General features: G+C 45.8%; 1 protein-coding gene across 8 annotated transcripts; it reads left to right on the top strand.

Annotated features, from left to right (window-relative positions):
- The first annotated feature begins 3,098 nt into the window (after window positions 1–3,098).
- Window positions 3,099–14,153, top strand: KCTD7 (potassium channel tetramerization domain containing 7). 8 transcript variants are annotated; one of them, XR_013167900.1, is made up of 7 exons: window positions 3,099–3,400; window positions 5,936–6,105; window positions 9,734–9,912; window positions 10,343–10,715; window positions 11,287–11,373; window positions 11,459–11,528; window positions 13,746–13,786. XR_013167900.1 is itself a non-coding variant. In XM_077141030.1 (6 exons), the coding sequence occupies exons 1-6, from the start codon at window positions 3,257–3,259 to the stop codon at window positions 13,903–13,905; spliced, it is 969 nt and encodes a 322-aa protein (XP_076997145.1). In that variant the 5' UTR covers window positions 3,099–3,256; the 3' UTR covers window positions 13,906–14,153. The 8 variants fall into 8 exon arrangements, 7 of the variants coding, with proteins under 7 accessions (XP_076997145.1, XP_076997143.1, XP_076997149.1 ...); XM_077141030.1 differs by having other exon boundaries at window positions 10,343–10,416; window positions 11,287–11,528; window positions 13,746–14,153; XM_077141028.1 differs by having other exon boundaries at window positions 10,343–10,416; window positions 11,287–11,528; window positions 11,691–13,863.
- The last annotated feature ends 1,310 nt before the right edge of the window (window positions 14,154–15,463 follow it).

The following is a 15,463-nucleotide window of genomic DNA, read 5'->3' as shown; positions in this document are numbered from 1 at the left end:
AGAGAAGGCTTAGGAGCTAGCAAAGTTCTGTTTCTTGATTCAGGGTTGGTTATATGTGTTATCTCCTTTACCTATTTACACACCATATTTAGAAGGGAGGGAAATGAGATTAGGGAGGTATGTGCAGACATAATTGCGTTTGTAATAATGTGTCTCATGAGCTGGGAGGCAAGAACATGACTTTTCATTATTATCTATAATTGTTTATGTGTCTAAAATATTTTTCTTTTATAAAATAAATTACTTTATTATTATTTTATTTATTTATTGCCTTCTTTTAAGGCAATGTGGAAAAGAAGACGGGTGCTTTTGTTACTGTGTTCACTTCCTTTATTATTGTTAAAATCGTTATTCAATAACTTAAAACGGGGAGAGAAAATCTGGCAGCTGAATCAGCACTTTGGAAATCTGGCAGCAATAAAAAAATTCCTTCCTTTGGGAGACATCGCAGAAAGCAGAATATAATCCAGTTGATATATCTCAGAGCTGTAGGTCTGTTTGTTGGTTGAACTCTTGGAGAAATAAATCCGAGTTCTTAGAATAGTCCCCATCTCCGCGTGGGCCTATACGGCAGATTCCTCCCTCAAAGGCTCACTACCCCTTCCCTGTGAGGCCGTCTGGAATTCATTCCACTGGGGGATGGAGGTTACTGCTGCCAGCAAAAATTGCTCTGCACTCCCAGAAAACCTCTCCAGCCCCTTCCTACTCACCCAGCAAAAGCTCATTCCAGGCTGTTGACCTTGGATTTCCCCCCAGTGTGTAAACAAAACCAACTGGAAAACTACATTCCTAAAGGAAATTTCTTGGAAGAACCGTCTCCCTGATAACCCCTTAATTCCGTGGTTGGTTTCCTCTTATGGATTCCTGGGGGAGGAGAAGCCATCTGGCAGAATGGGTAAATGGAAGGAAGCTGGTAAATGATGACCTTGTCAAGTTACTTAATGAACCAGCCCTGGATTTGCTCAGAATCGTGTTATTTTTTTATAAGATAATAAAATTCCCTTATTAAAATGCAACTGTTCGGGCCACAGTGGCTTAGCAGGAAGAGTTCTTACCTGCCATGCCGGAGACCCGGGTTCAGTTCCTGGTGCCTGCCCATGCCAAAAAAAAAGTTACTGTTTATTGCTGTTTCTGTCGCCTTTGAAATGTCCTAATTGTCATAAGGATGAAAAGGAAGTTCTGGTACATGTTATTTCTGAGAAAGTCTAGAAAGTTTATTTCTGAGAAAGGCTTTTGTCTACATACATGGATGTCGCTGTAGATAAAAGGCTATCAAGTGTCCTTCTTTAAGGCAGTTATTCAGTGATTTATGGACCTGAAGCATCAGAATCACCTGGGAATTGAGAAAATCTTCTTGACTAAAGGGGGAAGAGAGAAATGAGACAAAATAAAGTGTCAGTGGCTGAGAGATTTCAAACAGAGTCAAGAGGTTATCCTGGAGGTTATTCTTATGCATTATATAGCTATCCCCTTTTTAGTTTATGGTGTATTTGTGTGGCTAGAGGGAAGTACCTGAAACTGTAGAGCTGTGTTCTGGTAGCCATGTTTCTTGAAGATGATTGTATAATGATACAGCTTTTATAATGTGACTGTGTGATTGTGAAAACTTTGTGTCTGATGCTCCTTTTATGTATGATATGGACAGACGAGTAAAAAATATGGATAAAAAAAGTGGGAACAAAGGTTAAAATAAATTGAGGAGATTGAAATACTAGTGGTCAATGAGAGGAAGGGGTAAGGGGTGTATAGCATATATGAGTTTTTTCTTTTTTATTTATTTTGCTGGAGATATGAAAATGTTCAAAAAAAATGATCATGGTGATTAATACACAACTATGTGATGACATTGTGAGCCACTGATTGTACCCCATGTTAGAATGTTTGTATATCAAGAATGTATGTTTGTTAAGGTTTACAATAAAAAAAAAAATCACCTGAGAGTTTGTTAGGAATGCAATTACCAGGACTTCACCCCAGACTTACTGAATCAAGATTTTCGAGGGGGGGAGGGCGGGCAGATATGAGACTGGGCGTCTGTGTTTTAACAAGCTCTCCGTTTGTTGATTCTGATGCACACTCAAGTGCAAGAAAGCAGTGGCCTGGCTGACACCTACACCAGGGAGTGTGAGTGATCCAAAAGAGGAAGTACTCTGCCACTAGTTCATGGCTGACCCCCCTGAAGCTGCTGAATCCTCTAGGCCCGCTTCCTTTGCAATCAAGCAATGTTAAGAATCAGAAGAGGACCTGGATGTGGAAATGGTCTGAAAGAGCTAAAAACCTTGAGTTAATTCCCTAGAAGAGTGCCCGCTGACCTAACCTCAGACTCCTCTCTCCTACCAGGGGACAGAGCACCGGGAGGCCGGAGTTAGAGAGGCGTTGGGTCAGGCTGGGCTCGTCTCCACCACCCTGTGAGCGTCTACGGTCAGGCCCGCCTCCATCTGTCTGTCCAGTGGAGGATGCGGCTCGAACCCAACTGCTCCTATTCTGCGCTTTCTTTTTTTGATTCCTGACTGATTTCAAACCAGGTAGAACTAGAAAACCTGGATTTTGCCCTTGGCGCCTTAGGAGGGTCAGTTCCTCTCACGGGGCTGTCCGTCTGTCTCTTTACCTCAGTGACCTCACCCCGCTCCCCCACATCCTACAGGAAAGGCTGCCCGGGCCTTTCTTTCAATGAGGCGCTGCCCCGCCCCGCTCCGCCCCCCCCAACCCCGCCATTCCCCCGTCCGCCGCCGTCCAAGAAGGCACAGAACCCGCAAACGACAAAGGCGTGAGCCCTTCTCTCAAGCCACAAGGTCTCCATCCCGACTGCGCAGCAATCCTCGGAGCCCACCAAAAGGCCCGGCGTAGAGGCGGGGGCAGAGCGCACCCCACCACACGCCCCGAGCGCCTCCGAGGGGGATTGCCCGCTGTCCAGATGGCCAATCAGGGCAGGGTAGGCAAGCGGGCCCGACTCCCAGTGGCCACTCAGGTACAGGCTGTACGCGCCGCCTGCTCTGGGAATAGACAGGCTTCCTGCCAATCAGCGGGCGGAGCAAACGCGGGCTCCGCCAATCGGGGGAGGCGGCCCGTGGCCCCGCGATTCGCGCAGTCTTTACGAGCCGGTGGGCGCTGAGGGAGCGGCGGTGCTCCGCCTCGGTGCCCCCGCCCCTGCCGGTCGGCCCGCGCTCCGTCATGTCCAGCGCTGCTTGGCGCTAGTGCCCTGGGCCGCCGCCAGCCCTGCCGCCCGCAGCCGCGCCCACCTCCCAGAGCCAGAGGGATGGTGGTAGTCACGGGGCGGGAGCCAGACAGCCGTCGCCGGGACGGTGCCATGTCCAGCCCCGACGCCGAAGACGACTTTCTGGAGCCGGCCACGCCGACGGCCACGCAGGCAGGCCACGCGCTGCCTCTGCTGCCCCAGGAGGTACCTGCGCCTGGAGGGCGGAGGTGGGGAATGGGGGGTGGGGGGGGGGGCCTCGGGAGAAGCAGGTGCCGACCCAACCGAGCTGCCTTTGGGATGTGAGCAGCACTGGGAGTAGGGGCTGGGACCGGGCTGAGGGTGGAGCTGGTCTTTTCCACCCCCACCCCCACCCCCAAGTGAAATGCGCTGGGGATATCTTCCCTGCCCCAAGGGGTACCTGGCACCCCCCAGGCCCCTTCTTCCAGAGCTTAATGCCTGCAAGGTTGGTTTACTTCCATCCCTGGGCCCTGCCCTTACCAATTAGAGTAGGAAAGGTAGGCCTTGGAAAGGGGACCTTGGAGCCCCAAGAGATAATAGTGTCTTCTAGAGAATCCAAGAGAAGGCCTTGGTGGTGACCCATATCTAAACTTCAGCTGCCCAGAGAGTGGTGCAAGGACCTGTTGGCAGATAAGAAGCAGACCACTGAATAGATAAGATGTGTCCACACTTGCCTGCTCATCTGACAATTCCTTTTCCTATATTGCTCTTGCTCACTAGCTGCTATCTGTGATGCTCTGTGGCTTCTGTTGCTCTTAAAGTGTGTGATTCTATCATATTAACACCAGAAATGACCCTCAAGAGAAGGGAAGCTGGGTTCTTGCTGGGCACCGAAGATGGAGGCTAGGAGGTGGAGGCTAAGGTAGTGCTGCTGGAGGTGGGAGCATGTGAGGTGTGGAGTCCTACGAATGGGAGCCCCCAAAGAGACTGAGCTTGGGCTGTTGAGCAGATAGTGTGGTATTGAGCAGATAGTGTGGTATTGAGACTGGAAGCCCTGGAGACCTTGCAAAATGAGCAGAACTATAGAAGTACTCTTACCAGTTGGAAGAAAAGGTGCTTTGAGACACAGTGCTATTTTTAACAAGGACAGAGGGGAGTTTTAAGGGTCTTTTTTGTGCATTGTCACTGGGAAAATGCTGTGGTTTGGGGAAAAGAACACAGGACCCATAGTCCTGGGCAGAGAACTCCAGGGCCAGGTTCCCCACTGATTGCATTATTCCTTGTGTGCTCTAAATCTCTGTATTGCTTTTCTTTTCTCTGCCCCAGTCTTCTCTAATATGGGACAAACACTTGGATTCTGATGACATATCCTTGGAAAAGGTTTCAAGAGCTTCCCAAATGTAAAGTATTATGCCAAAACAATATTTGGGTCCTTGTTATGCACATAAAATGTTATAGAGGAACTATAGAATAGGCAGAAGGCTTTTCCATGTCCCTGGGAGCAGAAGAGTGACAGCACATCCATACATCCACAGAAATGAAAATGTCTAATTCATTCACTCATTCAATGAATGTTTGGGTCTTTACTGTATATCAAATGCTGTCCAAAGCCCTGGGTAAGTTTGATTTAATGTGTCTGTATCCTACTTTATTTCACAAAGGACCGGAGAAAAAGGACTGTCTAGAATTTGACTGGAGCCAGAGAGATGTTATGATATTGAAAAGTATGCACTGGGATAAAATTTGAGTTAATTTGGAGGAGGTTTGGGGGAAAATTAGAGAACTGGCCTTATTTCTTTCAGCAGCAATTTGGTAGAAACTGGATGGTCAAAGTCATCAAAATTTTCTTAAAAACCTGAGCATTTTAGGGGAAACCTTGAGTTTCCCAGAGCAAATCTCTACCATCATTTTCTTGTTCTTCACCCAGTCCATGCCTCCCGAGCCCTACCTGAGCTGAGAGCTAATCTTGTCATTCTGCAGATGAAGTAGAAGAGAAGTGGTGAGGTTCAGAGAATGAGTGGATGCCTAGAAGCACTCACCAGATACCTGCTGAATCCTCAGGATCTGTGTTGCCCCTGCCCTCTGGCACCTTGGGGTCTAGTAGGGTGGATTAACAGAAGAGAATAATTGTCAGTCTGTAGTGTTAGGTTCTATAATAGAAGAGAGTATGTCATACAGTGAAGTACAATGGAGTGAGTGTTAAGTTATTTTGAGGGAAGGTGAGGGAGGAGAGAGCAGAAATGTTCATAGAGGAGGAGAACTTGAATAGAAGCTTGTAGAATGAGTGGTTGTTGCCAGGCTGTATGGTGCCTTGGTGTAGATTAGCAAAAGGGCACATACTGGGCTACCAGATCACCCTCATCCAGATGCCAGTGTGCAGTGGACAACCTACACCACTGTGCAGGGCCATTCCATTTGCTAGGTGGACAGAGGGCAGGGCAAGGAAAAGGGTAAGACATCATGAGCAATGGCACAGAGATGGTAAATTCAGGAAGTGGAAAGAGGACATTGAAAACTTATACTCTAGAGTGGAGGTAGTGGAATTGGGTAGAAAGGCCTGATTTAAGAACCATTAGTAGTAGAATGGGTAGGATTTGTCAATTGATGAGTATGAGGAAGTGGAGAGAGAGAAAAGAAAGTGTTCAGAAGGACCATTGGGTTTTAGGCTTTGACAGCTGAGTCAATAGAGTGACCCTAACCAGACCTGAGAAGACTGAAGTTGGAGCAGCCCTGGCCCTCATTCTTCCTGCCTGTCTGAAAGCCCTGGTGGTTCCTTTCCAGTTTCCTGAGGTTGTCCCCCTCAACATCGGAGGGGCCTACTTCACTACCCGCCTATCTACCCTACGGCGCTACGAAGACACCATGCTGGCAGCCATGTTCAGCGGGCGGCATTACATCCCCACTGACGCTGAAGGCCGATACTTCATTGACCGCGATGGCACACACTTTGGGTATGTCTCTCTACAAGCAGCTCATAGTCCTAGCAAGGGAGTGACCTGGGCTTGGATGTGGGGCTTTGGCATCTTCCATGGTGCCTAGAAGAGGAATGAACATATTAATGGAATTCAGTAAAGTGTTTATTGAATTGGATCAGAATTCTTAGTTTCTTTCCCAAAGGAGAGAATGACAGCTGGAAAAATCCTAGGTAAACCCACTGGCTAGCTGTGCTGAAATTTTTTTATTCTATGCAATTGAAGACAGGAAAGTTGTCATCTGTATGGAAAGGAATAGATGTGCTGTCATCTTGAGGCAGCAGAGGTATAAAACAACTTGCCAGAGAACACCCTGAGATCCAGATTCTGGGGCTTGCCGTTACTCTTAGGGAGGAGTGTATGTGGAAAGTGGTGGTCCCAGACTTCTTTTAACAATTTAAAACCAAAAAGAGTGAGGAGAAAATTTCAGATTGAGTCAGGAGGCTATTCTGGAGGTTAATCTTATGCAAGCTTCAGCTAGAAGCTTGCTAATTGTCGTGGTATGCCAAGCTCCAACCAGCAGTATTCCTATATACCCTAAAGAGTACCCAGGGCTCTATCTGATACTCTATAAACAAAGTTTTACTCACTAAGTTTATTTTTCAGAAGCCTATAACCTCCAAGTGGTTCTAGGCCAGATAAGCCCTGAAACCCAGAGTCCAGGGAAGCTAGTCTCCTCAAGAGCGTCAACCAGTTGCATCCCCCTTCCACATAATGGCAACACACCTTTTCAACATGAATAAGTTGGAATGGTCATTGCTCAGTTATCTCTGAAGATTGGGAGAAGGATCAAAGGAGAAAGAGGAGTAATAACAGAGAAGATAGAATTTAACAAATGAGTATGACTTCTAAATCATTATGTTGATATTTCTTTTAGTCTCCAGTGTCTTAGAGCAGCTAGAAGAAAATATCTGAAATTGTGGAACTATAACTGATACCGTACTTTGAAATTTGTTCTGTAACTATTTATTAAAATTAAGATGTGCTTTGATTTGGGAGATTTGAAAAAAAAAAAAGATGAACTTTGACATGTATTACTTTTTTGTATATATATTTCACAATTTAAAAATGTAAAAAAAAAAAAAGGGAGTTGAAAAAAAGAAAAATGTGAGGGGAGGGCTGACCTAGGGTTGCCATCCTTTAATTTTGCCAAGAAAAGTCTTTTAAAAAAAAACCTCTGTTATTTCTGTCATTTTGACACTAAAATGTGTGTGTGGCGGGGGGCGGAATCTAATGGCCTTACACATAAACAATTTAAAGACTTTAGATCTCAATTTCCCTATTCATGAAATGAGAATTAATTCTAGCTGCCTTGCAGGCATGTCTGAGGGTTGAATAAAGAGCCTTGATGTGATCCCTAGCCATGTCCCTTTCAGGACATGTGGCTGAAATTCAGTCTTAACTTTGGAGGTGTCTAGAGAATTGACATGGTCCTTGACCTTGCACCAAATGAAGAAACTCTACGTCTCTATGCTGGCCTCCAAGCAGGATTGCCTATTTTGGGGGAAGGGTCATTTTTATCCTCAGAAAGGAGCCTATAGCCAAATAATTTGCTCTGAAGCATCTGGGTTTCCCCAGTGGGCTGTCAGCTGCCTCCAATGCTGAGAAAACAAAGTGTCACATCACTCTGCAGAGCTATAAAAAGATTTTTGTTTGCAGGCTGTTTGGGGGAGGAAAGTGCTGGCCCCAGCTGGCAACTCCCACAGCACTCTCAGCTGGAGTCTTGCCCCAGGGTTCTGTTTCTCCGAGCTCACCAAGATTTGCTGAGGGTCCTAGAGGACTAATTTTGGAAGAGTGTATAGAGAGGAAGAGCAGGGTTTTGGCTCTAGGCTAATGTGCCCATGCTTGGGTAGCCTCAGCTGGAATGATGGCACCAGGCAAGGACAAAGCAGAAAGCACATTATTGTGTCCTTCCTGCTTGGGCTGCTAGACTCTGGTGCAGATGAAGGTTTTCAAAGACCCAGATAAAATAGGGGTTCTGGACATATGAGGGTGAATTTCTTGCTAGTGCAGCTCGTATACCACAATGCCCACCATGGAGGCCACCTGGGCCTCAAACCAGGCATTGTCCCTTTGGGATATGTGCACAGTACTTTGGAACACTGGGTGTGGGTTGGTGTTAACCATGTCTGGATCTGAGCCTCTGACAAGCTATGGCTTCTTGAACAAGGGTATTTCTTTACCTGTAAGAGCCCCAGTTTCCTCATTTATAGAATGGAGATAACACCTACCATATCTTGTCATTGGAAAGATTAAATGGGATACACGTGAATAGTGTCTGGCACAGATTAACACTCAGTGAGTGTTTGCTGGTGGCATATTATGATAGTTAACACTCAGTGAGTATTTGCTGGTGGCATATTATGATAGTAGACTAATTATTGAGGTGACAATTTAATCTTGTGTTTTATTCTTACATCCTTCCAGAAAAATCCTTCCCATACCTACCAGTAATGGATCTGATTACTCTTAGCATTGAAGAATCTGAAAAAAACATTAGCAGGACTGAGTTTTAATTAAAAAAAACAAAACAAAACAAAAACGTGGTATGTGATTTCATTCAGCCCTAGAAACAGTTTGTTCAGACATTGGGGTTAGGCATTTTCTGTTCTCCATGTATCTGTAGAATACCACTAATGACAAGGATGTGGAGCAACTAGAACTCCCCTACATCGCCTTGGCGTAGGAGTGGGAGATGCAAAATGCTTGCAACCACTTCATTAAATATACGCTCACCCTATGACTGAGCAAATCTACTCCTAATATTCATCTAAGAGCAGTTGGTACATGTGTCCGCAGAAAGTGTTGGATATGAATATGTATGCGGTTTTATTCATAATAGGCCAAAACTAGAAACACACCAAATGTTCAACAGAAGAATGGATAAATAGATGAATTGTAGTAAATTCATAACTGGTGTACTTCTTAGCAGTAAAAAGAAGCAAGCTACTGTTACACATAACATTTTGGATAAATCTCAAAAGTGTTGCCAGAAAAATGCCAGGCACAAAAGAGAACATATTGTATGATTTATATGACTTCCAAGAAGAGGCAAGTCTAGTATTTGGTGATAGAAATGGAAGTCAGGATGATGCTTCCCTCTGTAGGGATTAACTAAGAAGGGGCATGAGGGACCCTTAAGGAGTTAGAAATGTTCCATATTACTCCTAGGTGATGGTTATCCAGGCATATTCACATGTAGAAAAAATATCGAACTTTATACTTAAGATTTGTGCATTTAGCATATATAAATTACGCTTTGATAATATATATTAAGGGGCTAGATGTCATATCTTTCCATCATAATTGCAATGATAATAATAATTATACACATAATAACAACTACTAACTTATGGGAACTTATTCTGTCCCGGTATTTTCTAAACATTTTTCATATATTAATTCATTGAATCCCTTCAACGTTATGAGGTAGTTCCATTATTTCCCCCTATTATACACATGAGAAAACTGAGGCACAGATTGGTTAAGTTCACTCTCCCAAGATTGTGTAGCTGGCAATCTGGTTCCACATTCTGTGCTCTAAGCACTATATGGCACTGCCCAAGTCCATTAGCTCCTTCTCATTGACTCTCTCCCTCTGCATTAGAGATGTGCTGAATTTCCTGCGGTCGGGGGATCTGCCGCCCCAAGAGCGTGTGCGAGCCGTGTACAAGGAAGCCCAGTATTATGCCATTGGGCCCCTCCTGGAGCAGCTGGAGAACATGCAGCCACTGAAGGGGGAGAAAGTACGCCAGGCGTTTCTGGGACTAATGCCCTATTACAAAGGTGAGGGGTCAACTGCTCAGGGCAGTTGGAGTGTGGTAAAGGAGGGTCGCAAGGCATCTGTCAACTCCTAGGTCTTCTGCAGAAAAGTGGGTCCAGGGTTCATCCATATTCCTGAAGGTGAGCTCGAATCCTGCTTCCTTCCCTACCCTACCCTCCTCAGCACACTGGGAAGATTCAGGTTAAGGTGGGTCTACCTTGTTTGTGACAGTCATCAAATCGCATTTCAAAAGGACAGCCCTCAACCCATTGGCTTTCTTTTTGCTATAGAGAACCATGTAAGTTTTGTACCCTTCTCAGGCCCAGAGTCCTTTCCCCTGTAATATATCTCTTCCTCCTTCATCCTGCCATTCCTGGAGCTCTTTCTCTGCCTTCTTGCCCCTGCTTGGCTCCCTCCCCTTCCCCATTAATGGTGGCTTGTTTTAATCCTTAGACCATTTGGAGCGGATTGTGGAGATTGCCCGGCTGCGTGCAGTACAGCGGAAGGCCCCCTTTGCCAAGCTCAAGGTCTGTGTCTTCAAGGAGGAGATGCCTATCACCCCCTACGAGTGTCCGCTCTTCAATTCTCTGCGCTTTGAGCGGAGCGAGAGTGATGGGCAGCTCTTTGAGCACCACTGTGAAGTGGATGTGTCTTTTGGGCCCTGGGAGGCTGTGGCTGATGTTTATGACCTGCTGCACTGCCTGGTCACGGACCTCTCGGCCCAGGGCCTCACTGTGGACCACCAGTGCATCGGGGTGTGTGATAAGCACCTCATCAACCACTACTACTGCAAGCGCCCCATCTATGAGTTCAAGATCACATGGTGGTGAGTAGCCTGGTAGGGAACAGAGTCCCGTCAGGGCGGGTGCTCGTTCCCCTTGGTGGCTCTGGGAATAAGAATCCGCAAAAGGGCTGCTGACACCTGTCCCAGAACCTACTGAGGTGAGGACTGAGCTCCGAGATGCAGCCCTAAGGGACAGAGGTGTAGCTTCTGTCTCCGTGGCTGTACCTCCGGGTTGGGCTTAGGGCTTGTGACTCGTGGAGACTCTGGGCCTTTGTCCACCTGGCCCTTCCTCGAGATGTGGCAGTGGTTGCCTGTGGCTGATGGGGTCTAGTGGGGCTTGACCAGGAAGACCAGAGAGGTTTTGTCACCTTCTTGACCTTGCAGGAGAATTTCTACCCATTTTAGAGTCATTACCAAACTAATGTAGACATACTCACTTCCTCAACCCTGTTTAAGTATCACTTTCTTGTGCTCAGTGTGGAGGTAAGAGCATAGAATTGATGGGGGATTTACTCAAGCAGGCCCCTGTAGCCCCTGGCTGAAGAAGAAAAAGAATCTGTCTGTTCCAGTTTATTCTCTCTCCCCCCAAGAATAATCCTGTGCATTGTCTTAGGTTGTGGAAAGACTCCTTTTACCTGCTGCAACATGTTCTTCACCACCTTTTGAAGATGTAACCATAGTCGCCAAAGCTGTGTACCAGGTTAGCCTTAGAACACTACAATGTTTACAGCCCTGTCTTGGGGCCTTGGCTTCTCCTACCTTCTACCAACCTTCCTTGCTTGCAGGGTTATCTTCTCGTAAGGCTGGAATACAAATTTCAGAGGCTGCTGTTGAAGATTCCCTAAGTCAGAACAGGTAGTCTTCCTAGATCTTCTGTTTCCAATGTAATATCCTTCTTAGAGGCTCAGAATACCCCCTTAGCTTCTATTTCATCTGTTAGATTTGTGATGAACCTCCTTGGATGGGAACTTCCCCCTTAAACTCTGTTGTTTTTTCCTGTTAATCTTTTCCCTCTAGAAGGGTGTCTGTTCAGGACAGTAAAGGAGGGGCTGGGTTGGAGGCCTGGCCATCCCAAGAACTGCAGAAGGCAACAGCAAATTTCAATTTTGTATTACTTTCCACATTTCAGAAAGATAAAAAAAAAATCCACAGAAATCTGCTCCTACTGCATTTTCTCCTTGCATTGTTTGCAGCCTAGCCATCAACCTACAGGCATGCATCTTCTAAGAGCTCTGCAGCACTACTAGTCATAGGGTAGTGTTTCTGTGCTGCATCAAGGACTTCCCCCTCTGATCTTGTTCTTGACTCTTATTGGGTATTCACTTAAGGACATTTTTCTATATGTAAAAAATTGGTGAGAAGAGCCTCAATGGTCTGTATTACAGGGTTGGATTGGTAAAGGTGGTGCAAGAAGGAACTGAAAATGTCTGCATCCTTCTGAGGGAAAGATGGCCAAGCCCTGAGGCCATGGCTGAATTTCCTCACAGGGCTGGAGAGCAGTGGTCCCCAGGCTATCTTAAAGGGACAGAGATTCCAGGGCATGGGTTGGCTCTCTGAACTATAAACAGGTGAAACAGAGGAAGAGACTTTGATCTAAAAGGAAAGGACAGTAGTTACGATTCCCTGTTCTCATTCACCTATGGATGGTCTGTCTTTTGGATGATGGACATCAAAGGATGTTGTTCCCCTTTGGAGCTTAGTCCAAAAACCTGACTCTTGCCTTGTTCTTACAGAGAAATCTTTGTAACTGCGTAATATATGTTCATTTTATGACAGACACTGAGATACATTATTCAGGAGGAAATCCGTTTGGGTAGAGAGCTGATATGTATGCCCTGTGCTTTCAGTAATCCAGCCTTCGCCCCATCTCCTTCCCACCCCCTCCACAGAGCATCGCAGGGCTTGGTCATTTAGAGGCACTGCATGTGAGGCACAGAGCAGCTGTTTGGCTCAAATGTGGGTTTCTCTGTCCCCCTGTTTTGTTTTGGTGGTGGTGTATTTTGTTCCAGCTTAGGGAGACAAGATTCCAGGCCAGTAGAGCAGGCAGACAGAGGACATAGGTTGGCCAGCTAAGAGCTCTTTCTAGATGGACTAAAAGAATTCAGTTGCTCAGTTCGGCCATTTTCTGATGAAAAGCAAAGGCTAGGCTGAGAAGTATTTTGGATGTTGTGGTGTAGGATATTGGCCTCCAAATAAAGGGGTTATCTTTGAGGAAGTGACTTCTTCCAGACAGATCCTTTTCCAACTCTCAGTGACCAGGCTGAGAGCATAAGAAGGGTTAGGTCAGGAAGAAGCGCTCCAAACAATGAAAGCTTCTCCCTGATCAAAAGGAAGTATATTTTCATAGAATTCTTGTGCATAGTGTCAATATAGGCCTCTCATCTACTGGTTATCAGCAGGTCACAACAAACCAAAGTGCCTGCCTTCAGAGCCTCTCATCTGTGTGACTTTGGGCATCTTTTCACCCAGGTGCCATGTTCACTGGTTGGGAGTGTGAAAGTTACAGGAGACAGGACTGTATAGTGCAAGGCTAGCCGTAACAAAATTCAAGAAAATAAAACTAAAAAACCTAACAGCAACCAAAAAAAAAGGTCAAAGCAAAACTGCAGTAAAACATGTCACATTATCCCAGGTAGAGAGATTCCTTTGGTAATGCACTAAATAGTAGAAAAGAGTCATCATAATCCTTATTTTACCTCTGGATGGTTCTCCAGGCTGCCCAGGGCTTACCATGCAGACAGCAGTCAACCCTACTCTGAAAAGTTTCTGTTCTTTTGTTCCTGGAACTTAGGATATTATGGAAGTGGCTGAGGTTGTGCCTCGGACTGATCAGGTGATTTAATCTTTTTGTTTTGTGTTGATCTCTGGAGGACTGGGAGATAGACATTTGCAAAACGTGAAGTGGGAAGAGTGTCAGTGTATAATTTTGGTCTAAGTTGGATCCTAAAGAGATTAAGAAAAACAACAACAAAACAAAAATTATTTGCTCTGAGTATTTGATCCCAGTAAAAATTTCAAATATTGTCTTTCTGTATACTTTCTGTCCATTTTTTATTCTGATGTGTTTTGCAGGCTTTCTTGGGCACCATTTTTGTATGAGGTCTTACATGAAGGTGGTGCCTGCCTCATGGTCCTTAAACAGAGGCTTTACTCATTAGAAGCTGAAGTGTTGGGAACCAGGATTGGGAAAGACACTGGAATTCTGGGGGAAAAAAACATATCTTTGTGCTAAGTGGGAAAAAGTGGGTTGGCAGGAGATTGGGGGAGGTGGGTGTAGGAGCAGGTGAACAGGCATCACCTCTGGAGTGTGTGAGGTCACCTGGGCCCATTGTCTTCCTTCTATATGGTGTTGTGTTTATATCCACACTTCCTGTGTTCATTCATGTACCTGTCTGTGAGCACTTTGGGGCATGGTGCCTCAGCCCCCTTGAATGGCATTAAAGTCAAGAATTAGAACCTGGTTGATGTACCTTTCTTTTTTAAAGACTTGCTGTCATCGCTCCTCTGCTCCCCGCCCGTACCCCCTTTTGCCATCAAATATGTCTTGATTTCTGTTTAAAATGTAGTATATTTTGGGATGCCACACTAAATAGAGCAGCTCTTCCATGAGACCAGCAGCTGAACTTGAAGTTAAAGGGAGATGGGACCCATTAAGGCCCTCCTGAAATTATTCCAGCTTTGTCTGTTTCATGGAGGAGCACGCTTACCCCAGCCTAGGCAAATAGCTCTGTCCTCACTGTTGAGAGTTCTCCAGAGAAAGAAGATACCACAGTTGCGTGGTCACTTGAGAGGCTCACAGCCATGTCAGGTAGTTTTGAAAGAAGTCCTCCTTGTCATATCACCCACTTCTTTCCAAGGGGCAGCTAAGTGACTCTAAGCTTATGTGAGCCTCAGACCCTCAGAAGTGGTTCAGACCCTTCAGGAAAATGGACACAAGTCTCCCTTCCTCTTAAAGCAGGGTTTGGCACCTTCCTGGCTAATGAGGGCCCCATCAAGATGCCCCTTTGAGTCACTTCATGGAGTAACTCAGAAATGCGAGTACTGAAGTTTGTGTGGCTACACCCATACCTACCACCTACCTCCCTTAAGTCTCTGATTATTCTCACTTTTAAACAGAAGCACAGCGTCATCTGTGCCACATGTATTCCCTGACCTAATTACTGTGCATATAACTACATAGTAATAATATATTACTAATACATTACAAGTTGTCAACTGAAACTGGTAGAGGTGCAATTTCCCCAAGGGCATGTAGCTAGTAAGTGGCAGAACCAGAATTCAAACCCAGGGCCCCTTTCCTAAATTCTCAAGGGGTGTTTAGCAGCAAAGTCCTCTATTTCTCATAGCCCAGTATCCCACCTCTGAGGCTGAGAGCTTCAGTCTGCCTAATCTAGGTATACTAGGAAGGAAAAATAGAAAGGCTGCCTTAGACCTCTAGACCTTAAGTAGCTCCTGAATATGAAGAAGATGGATGGGGTTCCCAGTTATTGCCTTTTCTCGTGAGGCACACATCCATTAGATGAAGAAGGGCCTTGCCCATGAACAGTGAGTGGAGCATGACTCAGCAGGTGAGTAATGGTTTCCTGGCTGGACGCTGGCTGTGACGTGGTGATCTGAGACAGCCCAAGTTAATTAAACTCCTGCAGCCCTACAGGTCTAACTGCACAGATGTTCTCTGGAGCCTGACCACATGGGGAGGTGTGCCCAGTGCCACTGTCCTCTTTGAGGGACACCTGGCATCGAGAGAAGAATAGTTGAATGAAGGGCTCTTTAGTTTAGCTCAGAGGATG

Source organism: Tamandua tetradactyla, chromosome 23, assembly GCF_023851605.1.
Source record: "Tamandua tetradactyla isolate mTamTet1 chromosome 23, mTamTet1.pri, whole genome shotgun sequence".
In the NCBI taxonomy this organism is placed as follows: Eukaryota; Metazoa; Chordata; class Mammalia; order Pilosa; family Myrmecophagidae; genus Tamandua; species Tamandua tetradactyla.
The sequence above is the reverse complement of the archived record's forward strand: the minus strand, read 5'-3'. Positions and strand labels throughout refer to the sequence as shown.

Bases quoted from the DNA above. Each gene is read 5' to 3' on its own strand.
- KCTD7 (XM_077141028.1), top strand. From the start codon at position 3,257: ATGGTGGTAGTCACGGGGCGGGAGCCAGACAGCCGTCGCCGGGACGGT. The intron at 6,106-9,733 runs GTATGTCTCTCT...CCTCTGCATTAG, and splicing joins CGCGATGGCACACACTTTGG to AGATGTGCTGAATTTCCTGC. The intron at 9,913-10,342 runs GTGAGGGGTCAA...TTTAATCCTTAG, and splicing joins ACTAATGCCCTATTACAAAG to ACCATTTGGAGCGGATTGTG.